At 45.4% G+C, this 18,545-nt stretch overlaps 1 protein-coding gene across 1 annotated transcript; it reads right to left on the bottom strand.

Annotated features, from left to right (window-relative positions):
- Positions 1 to 3,888: 3,888 nt before the first annotated feature.
- On the bottom strand, positions 3,889 to 6,445 carry LOC141129064 (E3 ubiquitin-protein ligase TRIM39-like). Its single transcript, XM_073616826.1, has 2 exons — positions 6,380 to 6,445; positions 3,889 to 6,001 (listed from the first exon to the last, which is right to left on the bottom strand). Exons 1-2 carry the CDS (start codon positions 6,443 to 6,445, stop codon positions 5,423 to 5,425), a joined length of 645 nt encoding a protein of 214 aa, XP_073472927.1. The 3' UTR covers positions 3,889 to 5,422.
- Positions 6,446 to 18,545: the final 12,100 nt, after the last annotated feature.

The raw sequence follows: 18,545 nt of genomic DNA, 5'->3' as shown, positions 1-18,545 counted from the left end.
TCTGATGTCTCACGTTTATTGCATTCTGAATTATTGTTAAGCTGTCTGACTAGTGTTTTACAACAGTTCAATAACGCGAAGCAGAACATTTAACCTCTTTTCTCCATTCTGCTACTGTTGGGGGTTCTTTCTCCTGCCATTTCCGTGCTATGATCTTCCTTCCCTGAGACAGGCATCTTAAAATTGCGGTCTGGGTATCTTTCAGCATGCCATTTTTCTCCATCAAACTCAAAAGACAAGTTCTAGCCTCCATGTCCAGCGAGGATCCAAATACTGCGTTAATTTCCCCCACTAATTTTTCCCAATACCTGTATAACTTGGGACATCGCCAGAACATATGTATCAAATCTCCCCTCCTGTCTCCACAACGCTGACATTTCGCATCCTGCCTCCTTCCAAACCAAAATCATTTTTCTGGTGTATAGTAAAGTCTATAAATCAAATACAAATGGGAGACCCCCTGTGACAGTGACAGATATCCTTGGCCCTAATGCCAGAATATATTTCCACTGTTCCTCCGTTATTGTACCAACCTCTACCTCCCATTTAGCTCTTTTCAGACTCCACTTCCCCCTCCTGCCCTGCCTTATTTATACTCCTATACATTTCTGAAATCAGCCCTTTAGATCCCCTAGTATTTACCAATTTCCTTAGCAAGGGTATTTCACTCCACTCTATCTCCTTGCCTCTAAATTGTACCTCCAGGGCATGCCTCACTTGCAAGTAACTGAAAAATAATCTATTGGGCACTGCAAACTCTTCTCTTATCTCTTGAAACAATTTCAACCTCCCTGCCCTGTACAGTTGCACCAAGCAGTGGATTCCTCTCCTATCCCATTCCTCTATTTTCCCCATCACATTAAGCTCTTTTAAATTTTTGCTGTTCCATATTAGAGAAAACTCAGAGAACCCCGTATATCCCAATACAGCCTTTACCATCTTCCAGCATCCAATCATTAGCTGAGTTGTGGGGCAACTATACCCAAAAGATTCGGCCTCCACTGCTTCCACCACTGTATCGTGACTGATGTTATTCATCCATATACTATTTCCTCCTGCCCTTTCTTCGGGCAGGTTGCTGCCTCTCATAAACTGCATTTGGGCTGCCAGAAAGTAACCCCAAGGGTCCGGTAACGCCAGGCCTCCCACCTCCCTCAGCCGCCGTAGCGCCTTCAAGCCAATCCTTGCCACCCCATTTTTCAAAATTAGTTCCCTAAACAAACTATCCAGTTTTTTTAAACCAATGTTTTGGGATCCAGACGGGGGAATTGTGTATTACAAATAGAATTTGCGGCATCCATATCATCTCAATAAGGTTACATCTACCGGCGACCGAGAGAGGAAGACCACCCCACACCCGACTCTTCTGTTTTAACTTCACCATTAGTGGTACTACATTGCCTGTTATGTACTGCCCTGGGTCTTTTGTTATATTTACCCCTAGGTACCTCATTTGGTTTACAACTTTTATTGAATTTACCTGTCTCGGGAGAGGGTTTACCAAGGGGTCTATCGGCAGAAGAGCTGATTTTTTCCAATTTATTCTTAAGCCCGAGAAGCGACCAAATTCTTTGATCAGTTTCATGGCAGCTAGCAAAGAGGCCTGTGTATCCCCCAAAACAGGATGTCATCCGCATACATTGCGACTTTCTCCTCTACGCCCCTTCTTTTAACACCCTGGAATTCTTACAACGTTCTTAGTGTGACTGCCACAGGCTCCAATGCAAGGGCGATAATGGACACCCCTGTCTCGTCCCCCTCCCTAATTGGAACCATTTGGAGCACTCCCCGTTGACCCTAACTTTGGTTCTTGGTTTGTCATATAGAAATCTCAACCATTTCACAAAGTTAGGGCCAATTTTAAACTCTGCCAGTACTTTCCACAAATAATGCCACTCAAGGCTATCAAATGATAAGATAGCTCTATTCCCCTCTTTCTCCGTGGGTATTTGTACATTACCATAAACTCGCCTGATATTCATACTCACCGATCTATCCGGTATAAAACCGGTTTGGTCTGAATGTATTACTTTAGAGATTATCTTTTTTAACCTGTCTGCTAGGGCTTTTGCCAGAATCTTAACATCTGTGCATAGAAGTGAGAAACTGCACCAGCCTATAAATTCTTACTTCCCCCTGCTGGACCTCAGTTTATTCCAAGATATATACACATACACCCTTTTTGATTTTCATAAACCCTGGTAAGCCTTCAATCTTCCTGGGGTGAAGGGCGGTGGAAGTCACAATATACACATCTGCAGTGAAATCACCAATTCATCACTTCACAACATTTAATTAATATATGGACACTAGGGTTTATGAAATTCAAAGTTTATATATATTTTTTTCATTATTAATTCAAATTAATTTTTGTGATCACGTATTTCCATTTTTTATACATTTATAAGTATATGTATATGTATTCAGCGTTGCACATTTTTTTCTCCATTTTTTTATATTTACATTTTTTGTATACATTTATATTTAAGTATATCATGGTATATTTTTCCAGCGCTGCACTTTTTTCTGCATAAGTTGTGTTTAGTGTTTTGTAAGTGACGGTGATCAATCGATACTGCACTTGGGTGGGCTGGGCAGAGGAGCTAAATGCAGGTGCTAGTAGGTATCTGGGCTGATCCCGCTAACACTGTTTTTGGGAACCCTAAACTGCTGAGGACGCTATTATAGATCTGATCAGATATCGATCCGTTCAGATACTATACCACTAAGGGAGGTGTATGGTGCGTGCGAGGGTGTTAGTGCTACTGGCACTAATCTGATGCTCCCTGGAGTGACGCAGACCCTATCTGACACAAAAAAAACTAACTGATATTACCCGCTGGGTGATCAGGAATTAAAACGGCGGGTATAGAAAAAAAAAATTAAAAAAAATAATAACCAGCATCACCTGTAACACTTATATGGTGATCACTGGTGAAAGGGTTAACTAGGGGGCAATCAGGGGGTTAAAACCTTTATTTAGGTAGTATATGGGGATCCCTGACACTATAAAAAGCTGATGGTGAACCTAAATACCTACCTGGTTAACTAGCGTCACCTGTGACACTAATACAGCGATCAGAAAAAAGATTGCTTGGTGACACTGGCGACAGGGGATGAAAGGGTTAACTGGGGGGGGGGTGGTGATCAAGGGGTTAAACCTTTATGGGGGGGGGTTATGGGAGCACCCTAGACCTAAAAGGGGCCTACCACTAACTGCCCTAACAGTTATAACAGTCACAAATGACACCAATTCAGTGATCAGTAAAAAAAATAAAAACTGCTATTGGTGTCACTGTGACAGGGGGTGCAGGGGGGTGATCGGGGGGTGGGTTTTATGTGCCTATGTGTACTAGTGTTAGTGCAAACTCACATTGATGTCTTCTCTCCTCGGGCGCCGGAACAAAAAGGATCCACAAGGTGAGATGACATCACTTCCTCTGCTTCTGTTTACAGTTCAGAAGCAGAGGAAGCTTTCATTCATCAAGAGCGATCGCGAGGGGATGGCCATGAATCGGTGGCCTCCCCTCCAGCACGGATCGCTCCTGGAACGATGCCGACCACCTCGGGCACCCATACGTTACTCTGCCTGCCCGTGTCATTCTGCCACAATATATCTGTGTGAGGCAGTCGGCAAGTGGTTAAAGAATGAACATAAATAAGTAGAACTCTAAAGTCTCCTAAAAAAGGAATTTAACATGAAAAAATATTCCCATATAATAGATATGTAAGTGTAAATGTTCAATACATGTAACGTTACAGAATAGCGGACATTACTTCTTAATACTCATTCAGGACAAGAAAACAAACGAGGAACAATAATTGTAGTAGAAATAAATATCTGTGTGCTTTAGTTTTATCTTTACAGTAACATGAACACTGGTCATACCAAGCAAAGGAGATCTATTTTTTCCATTCTGTGATGTGTTTGTGTCTTATATATAGGAAAATGTAACATTGTAAGACAATCCTGACCACAGGAAGCCTTGTGTGTCCCAATAAAATGATGGATGTGTTCCATCGGGATTACAAAGTTCTTGTGAAATGTGATGAGGAAATAACAACCTCTGATCCCGGTGAAGGTTCTGGAAGTTTATTTAGAAGAGAAGAATTACAAAGTAAAAGTAAAGATTAGAAAGTAGAGAGATGAAGATGTGTGGAGATCCTAAGACATGGCAGGTGGACCAAGGATCTGACCTCTTCATCATACTGGAGGCTTTTACCCTCCAATCCTAGACAGTTGTCATGGAGGATCTTCCCAAACATCAACATTTTACAGATGGAATCATTCACTGAAGAATTTGTACAAGCAGCACATCATTCATTACAAGAGACATTCATTTCTGTTATCTCTGAACACCTTATCAGCTTGTCCCACCTCCAGACTCCCAAATCCCTCATTGTAGAAGAAAGAGACCTACTGTCTCTATGTTCCCCAACAAGACCTTCCAAGGATCCCGAGAACAACAATTTGTTCTAATAACCTCTTTCTGTAAAGTCATTCTAGACAGATTCTTTATATAATAACAACAGGTTCTCTAACATTAGCATATAAGCACTTAGTCATGTCATTTCATCATTAGTAAATCATATGAGAATTATTTCTCTTTATCAGTTGAATAGGGCCATAGAGGAAATGGAACAATTGCTCGGCTCCATAAAGATCATAGAGGTGCCGGGACTAAAGGGGTTAATGGTGATTGTAGTCATCGTCTAATCCCTCCCATCGTTCTATCTATATCCAATCATTGATCAATATTCCTATATACAGAGCCAAGGATTTCCACTTCCTGAGACTGTATACCCCCTGTCCACAATCCCCGCTCCTCTACATCATAACCAATAGGAACAAGACTAGTACTGGCTGTATTCATAGTGCTAATCACAGTGAGGGGGAGGAGCAATCACAGATCCATGGATTGGTCATGTAAAGGAACCTGTGAGGACAGAAATGTAGGAATTCTCATTGTGGATATAAAAGTGTGTGTCTCGACAAATCCTATTGTTCTAGATTTGAATGGAGTGGGGGAGGATTAGAACCCCTGTCAGGTTATTACTGCTATCCGGGGTTCCATTAGAGAGATGTCCCCTCACTTGCTGTCCTGGTGACAATGTTTTATCAGACAAGAAATTAAAGAAAACCTATAAGAGGGACACAGACAAATAAAAACTTGATGGGTTCTGATCATTCCCCTAATTTACTAAAGAAAGGAATTCTCTATCTGTCTGTGTTGCTATTGGAGAGTTCCCCTCACTTCCGGTCTGGTGAAATGTTGTCAAAGGGACAGGAAGTGAGGGGGAAATCGCTCTAATGTAGCACTGGATAGCAGTAAATACCTGGCAGGGGTCCTAAACCATCCCCACACATACAAAACTGAAACAAATCAGATAATCCACCTTGTGATGTCTCTGGGCAGATCTCTCACTTCTGATTCCCCCCACATATCCTTATACAACCTCCCCCTACCCATACCCCAGCATGGAGGGGCTCAGTGAAGGTGGTGGTGAAGGTGTGGAGATGTCGGATCGGGTCACACAGATCATAAAAGGAGATCCGCCCGGCCTCATAATCCAGATCTATCCTGACTCTCCTACTGGAGACACCGCCGGGTAATGGGGTCTTATTACTGTCATGTATCACTGAGTACTGATTATCCCACAACTCCCACCTCTCCAAACTCCAGGACTTCTGATTATATCCAATCCATGACTGATCTCCTCTCCTGTCTATACTGGGGTAACACATCCCGACTCTCCAGTAATCTGCCCCCCCGACATCCACTTCCCAGTAATGTCTCCCTGAGGAGAACCTCTGACTGCTCATCACCTGAGGACCCTGAAACTTCTCTGGTGTTTTTGGGCGATGCTGATGTGATGATGAGAAGGATGCAGTTTTCCAGTCATCTGATATATGTAGAAGATGACCAGCTGTCCTCACATCCAGTAAAATGTCTGTAACTCCCGATGTTTGCTGTACAGCCCCAATATTTGGTCCTCCAGCCTGGAGGTGTGAGTGTTGGACGGAGCATTTCCTGTTCTCCAGGGAAGTGGTGGGGACACATAAGACGTGTTCTGGTGACTTGCTGTGGACTGTCAGGTGATTGACACACAGAAAAGCTTCACACATCAGACAGGATATAACAGCAGGTACAGGAGTGTGAAGACAATAGGTACAGAAGAACCCGGACTTCTTCTGATCTGGCTGAGCAGACAGGAAATTCTCCACTATGTTCTGTAGTGTTATGTTCCTGTGCAGTGCAGGCCGATCCTGGAACTCTTCTCTACATTCAGGACAGTAATACCCTCCACACCTCTCCTGTGTATCCAACACACGACCAATACAGCCCCGGCAGAAGTTATGTCCACATTTCAGGGTTACAGGATCTATATAATTGTTCAGACAGACGTAACATTCCAGTTCCTTCCTCAGATCAGCAGACGCCATCGCTGAGAGCAGAAGAGAGAGAATGACAGTGAAAGTATCTGACACTCATTAACCAGTTCTGTACACTCCTACACAGGGCGAGGTGACCAGTTATGTTCATTCCTACACAGGGCAAGGTGACTAGCTCTGTACATTCCTACACGGAGCGAGGTGCCCAGTTATGTTCATTCCTACACAGGGCGAGGTGACAAGTTCTGTATATTCCTACACACATAGGTGTATGCAGGGGGTGTGCCTGGGCACACCCTAATGTGTCCCTGGAGATCTGCTGTAAAATGCTGTAAGAGACTGTATAGGGAGCTGCCTATGAGACAGTTGCCCATTGAGCAGTCAGGGAGGCATGCAAGAGCCGCTCTGTGCGCAAAACTAATGTAATGTCACTGCTTGCAGAGAGGAGCTGTCAAAACTCAGCGCTGATGTTGGGGGGTGGGTGGGACAAAACAGCTAGCCTATCAAACGCAAGCCAATGGGATAGGGGGCTGGGCAGGCCGCTCCATTAATGTGGCTCCACCCCCTATCAGCTATCATACACCAGTCAATGATTGGACTGCTTAAGAAAGGGGGCGCAGCCACATACATGGAGCAGCCTGCCCAGCCCCTATCCCATTGGCTTGTGTTTGATAGGCTAACTGTTCAGTCCCGCCCACCCCCGACATCAGCGCTGAGTTTTGACAGCTCCTCCACAAGCAGTGACATTACATTACAGTTTCACACACTGAGTGGCTCTTACATGCCTCCCTGACTGCTCAATGGGAATCTCCCCCTCTTCTAGATCAGTGCCGCCTATCAATGCGACCTATGAGGCAGTGTACACAGTACCATGCACCCATAGTGCAGTTGCTACTACTTTTCTGGTGGTGTACACAATACATACAGTGCATCCATAGTTGCTATTAGACTTCTGGTGGTGTACACAGTACACAATACAGTGTAGTGTGATTTTGCTAAACAAAATTTACAGCATGTCCGGAAGGCCACCAAGGAGAGGCAAACACTCACAGGCCACTAAAAGAGGGCAAGCAGACTCTGTGTCTACAGTCAACGGGGCATCCTCAGTACGTGGCCATGGGGCACGCTTGTCCTTGTTTTCTGCAGCTGGCTGTGTTATTAAGCCACAACATGAAGAAGAGTTGGTGGAATGGATAACAAAGCCGTCCTCATTCTCCTCATCCTCTGTCACCCAGGCTCAGAGTAGTTTGCCTGCCAATGCAGCTGCCAAAGCGGCCTATTCCATAAGCTCCATGTCAACAGTCACTCCTTCCCTAGCCCCATCATGCATGGAGGAGTCCCCCAAACTATTCGGCGACAGTGTCGGGTACATGCTGCAGGAGGATGTGCAGCAATTTGAAGGCTCCGAAGATGGTACCCAGGTTGAGGAAGGGAGTAACGTGAGCCTAGAGAGAGGGGGTGCCCAAGAAACTGGCAGTCATGTTCCCCAGCTGCAGCATACTGCCAAGTTTGCTCCAGTGACGAGGAGGGAGGGGATGATGAGGTCAGTGACTACTTTGGTGCCCGGTAGGAGGCAGGATGCCCTCCAGGGGGTAGCTTAAGGGCAGCCACCCATTGCATCACACCGCAGAGCTAAGCAGGTGCAGGGCGCTGCGGACTCTCCGCATATTTTATAAAGTTCTTTGGCGTGGGCCTTTGACACGTATGCAGCAGATTGCACAGTTGCAGTTTGCAACAAATGTCTGAAGCGTATCAAGCATGGCCAAAACAGCAGCTGCTTGACCTCCACATGCTTGACCAGACATATGACAACCTCCCATGCAGTCCGTTGGCAACAGCACTTAAAAGACCCACAAGAACAAGGCGTATCTCTCCTAGCTCCTCATCAGCTGGGATCTCCAACTCCACTATACCTCCAGTCCTCAGAAACCTGCACTGAGAGGAATGAAGGTATAGTAATAGGTGTCCCAAGTACTTGCGGCCAATCTGCTAGCGGTACACCAACATCTGATTTTAGCAGGCAAATTTCCCTACCCCAGTTGCTAAACCGTCGAAAGAAATTCGGTCCCAGCCATCCACATGCTCAGCGTCTGAATGCTAGCTTGGCCAAATTACTAGCACTGCAACTGCTGCCTTTTCAGCTGGTAGACTCTGCCCCCTTTCGTGAATTTGTGGAATGTGCGGTACCTCAGTGGCAGCTCCCCAAATGCAATTTCTTTTCACAGAAGGCCATTCTGGCTTTCTACCAGCATGTGGAAGGTGATGTCTTGGCCTCGTTGGACAGGGCGGTCAGCAGTAAGGTGCATATTACCGCTGACTCATGGTCCAGCAGGCATTGACAGGGACATTACCTTTCTTTCATGGTGCACTGGGTAACTCTGCTGGCAGCTGGGAAGGATGAAGGACAGGGTTCAGTATTGTTGGAGCTTGTTCCGCCACCACAATACTAGCGGTGATTCTGCCACAGCTCTCCTCCACCTCCTCCTCTTCCTCTATGGCCTCCTCCTCTGAACCAGCGGTGGTCCGTAGGCGTTCAAGGGGCTACGCAAGCACTCACGCAAAAAGATGCCATGCTGTGCTTGAGTTGGTCTGCTTAGGGGACAGGAGCCACACTGGGGCAGAGATTCTGTCAGCTCTGCAGAGGAAGGCTCAGAGGTGGTTGACACCATGCCAGCTTCAGTCAGGAATGGTTTTATGCGACAATGGCACCAACCTCCTCTCCGCCCTCTAACAGGGACACTTGACCCATGTTCCCCGTTTGGCTCAAATCCTGAATTTGGTGGTGCAGTGGTTCTTGAGCAGGTACCCGGGCTTACAGGATCTCCTGAGGCAGGCCAGGGAAGTCTGTAGTTATTTCTGCCGGTCATATAATGCCAGTGCTCGGCTGGCTGACGTTCAAAAGGAATGCAACCTGCCCAAGAACCGCCTCATTTTCAGCATGCCCACAAGGTGGAACTCAACGTTGGCAATGCTGCAGCAGCTGCACATGCAGCAAGGGGCTATCAATGAGTACCTGTGTGAGTATGGCACCAGGAGAGGGTCAGGGGAGCTTTGATTTTTTTCGCCATGCCAGTGGCTACTGATCAAGGATGCATGCACTGTCCTGTCACCATTTGAGGAGGCCATGAGGATGGTGAGCAGTGACAGTGCATGCATCAGTGATACTGTTCCTCTTATCTTCCTGTCGGAGCACACGCTTCGTGGTATAATGGACAGGGCACTTGAGGCAGAACAGCGGGAGGAAGAGGAGGATTCCTTACCTGTTCCTTACCTCTCAAGGCCCCCTTGAGGATTGTGTTAGCATGGAGGTGGAGTATAACAATCAGCATCAGCAGCAGTCTTCAAGGGATCATTTTCAGTCCCCAGAAACCCATGGAGTTTATGGCTGGGAGGAGGTGGTTGAGGATCATGTGATCATTAGTGACCCAGAGGACTCAGGATCAAATGCCTCTGCAAACTTATGATGCATGGCCTTCCTGATCCTGCAAACCCTGCGAAAGGACCCTAGGATTTGAGGTATCAGGGAGAGGGATCATTACTGGCTGGCAACCCTTCTTGATCCACATTACAAGGGTAAGGTTGCAGAACTTATCCAGCCTTCGCAGAGGGAGCAGAGGATGAAACATCTTCGGGAGGTCTTGTAGAAAGGTTTGTGCAATGCATTTCCAGAGCCTGGGAGGTTACAACTTCCTGGTGCTGGACAACGTGTTGCTGAGGCTTCGTTCAGTCACAGAAAGAGCAGCGGAGAAGGTGGCTGGCTGACCAATGCCTTCAGACAATTCTTCAGTCCTCAAGGTCTGATTGGTTCCAGCAACCATCGCCAGCGTCTGAATTACATGGTGCAGGAATATCTGGGGGCAAGATCAGACTTTGAGACCTTTCCAACAGAACATCCACTGGGTTACTGGTTCTTGAGGATGGACCGCTGGCCAGAGCTTGCTCAATATGCAATTGAGCTACTGGCCTGTCCTGCATCCAGCGTTCTGAGCGCACATTCAGTGCTGCTGGAGGTTTTGTATCTGATCACAGAGTGCACCTGTCCACAGGCTCTGTTGATTGATTCATTTTTATGAATGTGAGCGAGACTTGGATCACCAGCTACCAAGCACCTGATGCTGATGTAACCGATTGATTTTCTATGGGTGTGGGATCCCTTGCATATGCTGAGTGACTATCCTATTATGCTGAATGACTATTCTATTACTTCTCAATCTTCATGATGATAGCTTCTAAGAATATTTTTGGTTCAGGGCACCACCACCACTGCCTAAGGCCCAATTTTTCTGCCCCTCAAAAATTTAACAGCAGGGATCATTCCTGCACTCAACAAGAGTATCCGTGAGGCTTTACAGTGTTGTGCCACCACAACCTAAGGCCCAATTTTTCTACCCCTGTTTAACAGTGGCATGTAATTACAATTCTTTATATAATATTTCACAGCAGGGCATGTTCCAGCGCCCACCAAGAGTAACTGAAGACTTACAGTGTTCTGGTACCACCAACACCTAAGGCCCAAATTTCCGCAGAGTGTATAGGGCAGGCTGTATAGTATATACACAGGCGGTCCCCTATTTTCAAACATCCGACTTACAAACGACTAGGAAGGAAAATTCTCTCCTGTAAGAGTTAATATGGGAAGAGGTGTCTCCTCCACCGATGCTTTAACACCAATCCTTGTTTCCCTAATAACCCAAATTTTTCAAAATCCAATTGTCATTGGGACAGAAAGTGAGGTGAAATCTTCTGAAGAGGTGCACAGGCAGCAAAACAAATGTTACAGGGGTGATAACCCTTCCCTATGTTATCCAAAAAGCTTAAAAATAGATTTTTGGGCTGGAGCTACACTTACAAAATGTACCTGTTCCAAATTACAAACAGATTAAACTTAAGAACAAACCTACAGTCCCCATCTTCTTTGTAACCCGGGGACCGCCTGTATACTGCTGTTCAGAGTATATAGGGCCTGGGGGCCCCACGCCTTTTTTTGTAATTTGGGTGCAGAGTTCCCCTTAATACCCAAACCAGACCCAAAGGGCCTGGTAGTGGGCTGGGGGGGACCCATACCATTTTTCTCATTGGTTTTCATCTATATTTCCGGGATCCGACATTACATTACAGCCGCAAGCAGTTTTAAATGACTTATTCCTTTAGAAATGTCAATTTTGTGCAGGGACTGTTCTAAACACGGGAAAAATGCGCCACTTTACAGGCATACTATAGACACCCCCCAGGCAAGATATTTAAAGGAATATTTCACATTTATTGTTTCACTTTAAAACATTATTAAAATCACTGCTCCCAAAAAAACGTCATTTTTTAAAACTTTTTTTTGCATTGATACATGTCCCCTGGGGCAGGACCCGGGTCCCCAAACACTTTTGATGACAATAACTTGCATATTAGCCTTTAAAAATTAGCACTTTTGATTTTTCACGTTCGTGTCCCATAGACATTAAAGGTGTTCACATTAATTTTTTGCCTGTTCACATGTTCTGCCGCAAACTGAACCGGAGGGTGTTCGGCTCATCCCCAATTGTAATGGACCTCCGTCCTCAACAAGAGTATGTCTGCCGTAAATGCTTCCTTTGTCCAGAACCAGCTCTATCCAAGACCCCATAGATCACCCAGTCACTATCCATAAGTCAATGTAGGGTGGAGTAAACTGTCCAATACCAATAGACACACAGGTCAGGTGTATTCAAGCTTCTCATCAGTAAACAGTCTCATCATCAGGGAGGGGCTGCGGGAGGTTCCCCCCCACCGAGACATACATCCCATAATATACTTTTTTTCCAAGGCTGACAGACAATAAAAACAATGGAATACAACCACACCCCTAAGACCCAAAGAGTCCACAACAGTATGAGACAATATACAGATCAGACTGGGGTTCTCGGACACCCTACCCAAAATGACTCTCGTCACAGATCTATAAAATAACAAACAGTTATATCTCTAGTATATGACATTTTATGTCAAATTCAAATTTTATTAGAATATCTAATCTTATAGATCTTACTTCTTGAATCATGATATTACTACTATATATTCTATGTGATACTACGGGTAGAACAGTGGTTTAGTGGTTAGCACTTCTGCCTCACGTCACTACGGTTGTGGGTTCAAATCCCAACCATGACATCAGAGCCCTGTGTGTTTTCCAGACATGCACATGGTGCAAAAAGCTGTGGCTTGTGTAAGTGGGCTATAAGATGTCTCTCACTGTAACAGAAATTTCCCCTCCCCCACTTCATTTGCCCAGCCTGTCTCTTGTGTGCATTTAATTTATTAATTTTCACACTGAAAACGGCTTTGAAATTGAGCGACTTCATGTGAACTCACACCATTTCAAAGCAGCATTTCAGTCCAACTTTGGGGGGGGGGGTGTGACTTGAAAGACATCCGTGCGCTTTCATGCACAGATGAGGTCTATTGAAATCGCTCCGGAAGTCACCAAAAGTAGTGCAGGAGCTACTTTTGGGAATTGGTGTGGCATCGCACCGATTGGGATGCTCCTATTGCTGGGTTTTAGGCTGTGATTTTAAATTGCACACCACATACAGTGCAGTGCGTTTTTTTCTGCATCAAAAATGTATGGAAAAGTAGGTTAGATGGTTTCCAATGGCATCGTTCACACCAGTGTGATCAGTGCCAGAAAAAAAAAAAAAAAAAAAAACACACACACCACACACACCTGTTGCATTTTTCCTGTAATGGACTGTACTGGCACACAGTAAAACACATCAAAAATGCACCGGAATATATATAAAAAAAAAAAAAATGCACCGGACCTCAGTACAGTGACCACCCTGACCTGAGCAGCTGTGGTCTCAGCACCCTTGGCTCCTCCAGGAGTCTGCACTTCAACTTCTTCTCCACCCCCAACTGAGAAAGCAAAAGGAAGACAGGCTGACCAGGCTGAGGGTCCAGAGGATGAGGACAGGCGGGAGGTAGGTGCATCACACACACCTACCCATGGACGGGGGGCACAGAGCTGGGGGGGGGGAGGAGGTGTCTCTCACACCGAGTGACAGCAAGTGAGAGTTACTTATTCCATTCCACCCAACCCCCCCCAAATCACCGCCCCTGAACCCCCCCATTACTGCCACTGATCCCATCTGCCTAATGAAGGATTTTAGGTCCCAGTATGAACCCCTGAGATCTAAGGGGTTACATCCTTAGATCTCAGGGATTCATGCTGGGATTTGTGGTCCTTTACTTTTGGGGGGATGTGACCCCCCAAAGTGAAGGGGTACAGGTCCCAGCATGAGCCCCTCGGAGCCGAGGATGTGACACCCCCCCCCAACTAGTTAAGGACTTGAGGTCCCAGCATGAACCCGTGAGATCTAAGGATGTGACCCCCCAAAAATGAAGGGCTGCAAGTCCCAGCATGAGCCCGTGAGATATGGATGTGACCCCCCAAAAGAAAAAAAAAAAAAATAATATGAAGGACTGCAGGTCCCAGCACGAGCCCCTCAGAGCTCATGACACACCCCCTCCCCTAGCTAGTCAACTAGTGACAGACTACAGGTCCCAGCATGAACTGAAGAGACCTCAGGGATTCATGCTGGGACTTGTAGTCCTTCAATTTGAGGAAGTCACATTTATTAAACAGGAAGGGGTGGGGCAAACTTACATGGGGGCCCCGATTTTGGTGTTGCCTAGGACAGCAGATTACCGGATTGTGTAAAATGGGACATCGATCCCACACAGTCACTGCTGCTAAGCAATGCCCACCAGTGTCCCCTACCAGAGCCCATCAATGATGGGAAAAAAAAAACAAACTGTTTTTTATAGTTTGTTATAAAAGTTTGCAAATCCCCCCCCTTTCAAAATGTTCTGTCTTTTTTTGTTTGTTTAAAGGGGGGAGGGGAGTGCCCAGTATTGAAGGGGTTAAATCTACTTGGCTACAAAATCATTTTATTTTGCACACATGGAAGTCATTAAATAGAGAAATAAGTGTAAATCCAAAACAAAAAAAACCACACACAAAAATAAAAAATCTTCTATTTGCTCCAATGTAGATTTTCGGGCCCCAATGATTGGTGGGGGGATGGTCTCGGTAATCTATTGAACATTTCATACTATTAGTTTTCTCTAATCACCAGTTCCCATCCCATGAACACCATTTAGTGAAATAATCATAGTGATGACTGGTGAGAAGATGTAGAGAATGGGAATTTCCCGCACATAGATGGTCACAATAGCGCACAGAACTGTTGCTCGGGCTGCTTGTAGTTGTCAGTGAGATGACTTTCTTCTCATGAGGAGATGTTCCTGATTTGGAAGGTAAGTGTGGGAGATGTCTTCATGTTCCCGGGGTTTGATGTGTGAAATGTTGTGTTTAGTGATCCTCAGCACACACATCACTTCCTGTTTCTATACACAGGAGACTTCCTGGATTTCTACATCTTCCTGTATATACAGTGTGGGAAGTGTATATATTATATATACATTTTATCCAGAGCTCCACAAACTGTTGTGTAAAATAAAATCCTGTATAGTCCTAATGACCTCTCCGCACGTCACCCAGCAATCCTCACCCCTCCCCCCCATACATACTTGTCTGGTTTTTGGTGGCCTCATCCTGGTGGGGTTCACATGTCACCCCATCAAAAGTTCTCCATTCACAGAAAATGTCACCGATGAGTCCTCTCTGGTCACATTTGTAACCGTTTTCCCTGACAGATGAGTGTCTCCACATGTCACCATTAAAGGCCAAATCCCCTCCCCCCCTATGTACTAATATACCATTAATGTACCTCTGCTGCAAAATCTACACAATTTCTGTACCTGAGAGAAGAAGACCTTCCCTGCGTGTTTCCTATATTTCCTATAACACCTCATCTCTTGCTGGTCTGTAGATATCAGACTGAGAAGCCAATAAGACACAGGAAGGAAGTCAGCTGACCTCATTAGTACACACCTGTGTCTCCCCTCCCCCTCCCAGCAGATCACACCCCCTCCCAGCAGATCACACCCCTCCCCCCTCCCAGCAGATCACTCCCCTCCCCCCAGCAGATCACTCCCCTCCCCCTCCCAGCAGATCACACCCCTCCCCCCAGCAGATCACACCCCTCCCCCCTCCCAGCAGATCACACCCCTCCCCCTCCCAGCAGATCACACCCCTCCCCCCTCCTAACATATCACACCCCTCCCCCCAGCAGATCACACCCCTCCCCCCCAGCAGATCACACCCCTCCCCCCCAGCAGATCACACCCTTCCCCCCAGCAGATCACACCCCTCCCCCCAGCAGATCACACCCCTCCCCCCAGGTGCACACTTACAATACAATTGATCAGTGATTCCTGATTCTCTCTAAATACAGACATTTGATTCCTTCATTCCATCTTGCATAGATCTGTTGATCTGTAGAGTGGAGGAGATGAGAGATCAGATAGCAGTCTATGTGGATAGAGATGTAGTATTGGAATCAGGAGAAACGTGTCCCGAGTTCTGTAAAGCTCAGCATACACTATACAATCTGATTGTACAATCTCCATCAATTATGTAGTACAAGGGCCTGCCTGATTGGATACACAGAGATCGGTGAGCCGGTGTGTCCTCCCATTATATAAGTTTTGGTAAATCTGAAGGAGATTGTACAATCAGATTGTATAGTGTATGGACACCTAAAATGAACTATTTGCTAACGACTCCCAATCCTTGTTTGCTTCATGTCAGGAAATACAACAACATTTTCTAAATACAAACCCACTTCAGTAACATTTAAGCCTCATACACACAATCCAGATTTATGGCCATAATTGTCTGACGGACGTGTTGGGTGGGATAATCTGACCGTGTGTATGCTCCATCAGACAATTATTGGCTGAATTAACAACAACAAAAGTTGGCTCTTCATGCTCACCAATTGTTGGGCAATAAATCTGTTACGTCGGTTTATCCGATCGTGTGTACGCAAGTTGGTCCAACTAAAATCCGATGTACAAACACGCATGCTCCGAACCAATGTTAAACATCAGCCAACAATAGCAGAATTTGCCCAAAGGGTGGCGGTAAAGAGCTGAAAAACCACGTGGTTTGGTGAATGTTGGATGAAAATGTTGTGCCGTGTGTATGCTGAACAAGTTCACGGCCAACGCCCTTCAGACTAAAATCCACGGAAAAGTTGGTTGGAAGTCGGATCATGTGTACGAGGGTTATGGAAGTTAGGAGCTGTGCTGCCTGCCCCAAGGGGGGGTAACAACACAAATCTGATTGGTAAATAAAATCAGTGTGGCCCCTCCCCCAATCCAGGCCACGCCCCTAGGTCTCTATTATACCATCAATCTTTTTATTGTGTAAATAGAATTGAATTAGAATGTTGTCTTCTAGTTATAGATGTCTCTCCTTTCATCACAGTCCTCCTATATATTCTTCTTCTAGATCTGATCAGCGCAATGGCTGAGTGGTCAGCACTCCAGGTGAGCTGCACTCAGGTCATGGGTTCAAATCCAGACTACTAGCACTCAGGTCACGGGTTCAAATCCAGACTACTAGCACTCAGGTCATGGGTTCAAATCCAGACTAGCAGCACTCAGGTCACGGGTTCAAATCCAGACTACTAGCACTCAGGTCACGGGTTCAAATCCAGACTAGCAGCACTCAGGTCATGGGTTCAAATCCAGACTAGCACCCCCCAGTCACGGGTTCAAATCCAGACTAGCAGCACTCAGATCACGGGTTCAAATCCCAACCACAGCACCACCTACCTGGAGTTTATCCTGGTGGATGGAAAAGTGACAGCCAATATGCAAACACCTAAGGCAGGTTCACACATGTCCAATACGGTTGGAGCATTTCCTAAGCAGCGGTTCAGATACAAACCTTTGGAGCCGGCGGCCTCCAGCATCTTTAAAATTGCCAGCAATAAAAAAAATCTAGAAAGGAAAAACAAAAAAAGGCGGGGGGTACACCCCAATCCATACCAGGCCCTTTTGTGTCTGTTACAGATTTTAAGGGGAACCCCCATGCCAACTTTTTTTTACCAACGACACGGGTATCCCCTCAAATCCATACCAGACCCTATAGGCCTCTTTCAAACTTGTACGACCTGAAAGTAGTGCGACTTTGATGTGACTTGACATGCCTGTGTAATCTTGAGGTCTATGGACATCAAAGTAATACAAGGACTACTCTGAAGTCGCACAGATATGAACGGTATTCATTGGAAATCATGGGGTACAATTTGTCATGTGACTTTGTAGTCTCAAGTCACAGGACAAGTCACACACGTGTGAAAGGGGCCTTCTCCAAACATGCAACCTGACAGGCCACGAAAAGGGGGGGCAAGCAAACTCCGCCCCCTCCTGAACCTTACCAGGCCACATGCCCTCAACATGGGGGGGGCAATCGTTCACCAAAAAATCTAATAATAATAATATAATATAATTGGCATTTATTGAACTTTTATAGTTACATCTCTATTATATTTCAAATATGTTTTAATGTTTAATTTGTATTTTATGAGAATATTGAGTTATATATATATATATATATATATATATTCTTTAATCAATCTAAATGATTGTATGGTGTATGGCCAGCTTAGATTTAGAACATTTAAGCTGGCCATACATTATACAATTTTCTTGTACAACTTTCCTTTAGATTTACCAAAACCATATAATATAAGGTCAAACCTAAAAACTTTCAATGTGAATGCAATCAGGCGGGCCCTTGCACTACATAGTTGAAGGTAAATCCAAAGGAAATTGAATAAGAAAATTGTATGGTGTATGGCCAGCTTTAAGCTGGCCATACACCATACAATTTTCCTGTTCAATTTTCTTTAGATTTACCTTCAACTATGTAGTACAAGGGCCTACCTGATTGCATCCAAATTGAAAGTGTTTAGGTTTGACCTCCTATTATATGGTTTTGGTAAATCTAAAGGAAAGTTGAACAGGAAAATTGAATAGTGTATGGCCAGCCTTAGAATACTCGCTGCTTTGCAGTGACCTTTATGTGACCTACTGGCCCCGCCCTCTTATTACAAGGTAGTGAAGTGTCCGGAGATCCCGAGTTGTGAAATCTGCTCAGCAGCGCCACACCAGGTTACTTTGGAAATGACATCTAATGAAAGCATTGAAGGGAAGTAAAGTGTTCCTCCTCCTCTCCCCTCCCCCTCTCCAATCTACACAGTTC

Source organism: Aquarana catesbeiana, linkage group LG01 (genome assembly GCF_042186555.1).
Source record: "Aquarana catesbeiana isolate 2022-GZ linkage group LG01, ASM4218655v1, whole genome shotgun sequence".
Taxonomy (NCBI): domain Eukaryota; kingdom Metazoa; phylum Chordata; class Amphibia; order Anura; family Ranidae; genus Aquarana; species Aquarana catesbeiana.
Note: the sequence above shows the minus strand (reverse complement) of the source record. Positions and strands in the feature narration are given on the sequence as shown.

Bases quoted from the DNA above. Each gene is read 5' to 3' on its own strand.
- LOC141129064 (XM_073616826.1), bottom strand. From the start codon at position 6,445: ATGGCGTCTGCTGATCTGAGGAAGGAACTGGAATGTTACGTCTGTCTG. The intron at 6,002-6,379 runs GTAACCCTGAAA...TCACACCTCCAG, and splicing joins TGAACAATTATATAGATCCT to GCTGGAGGACCAAATATTGG.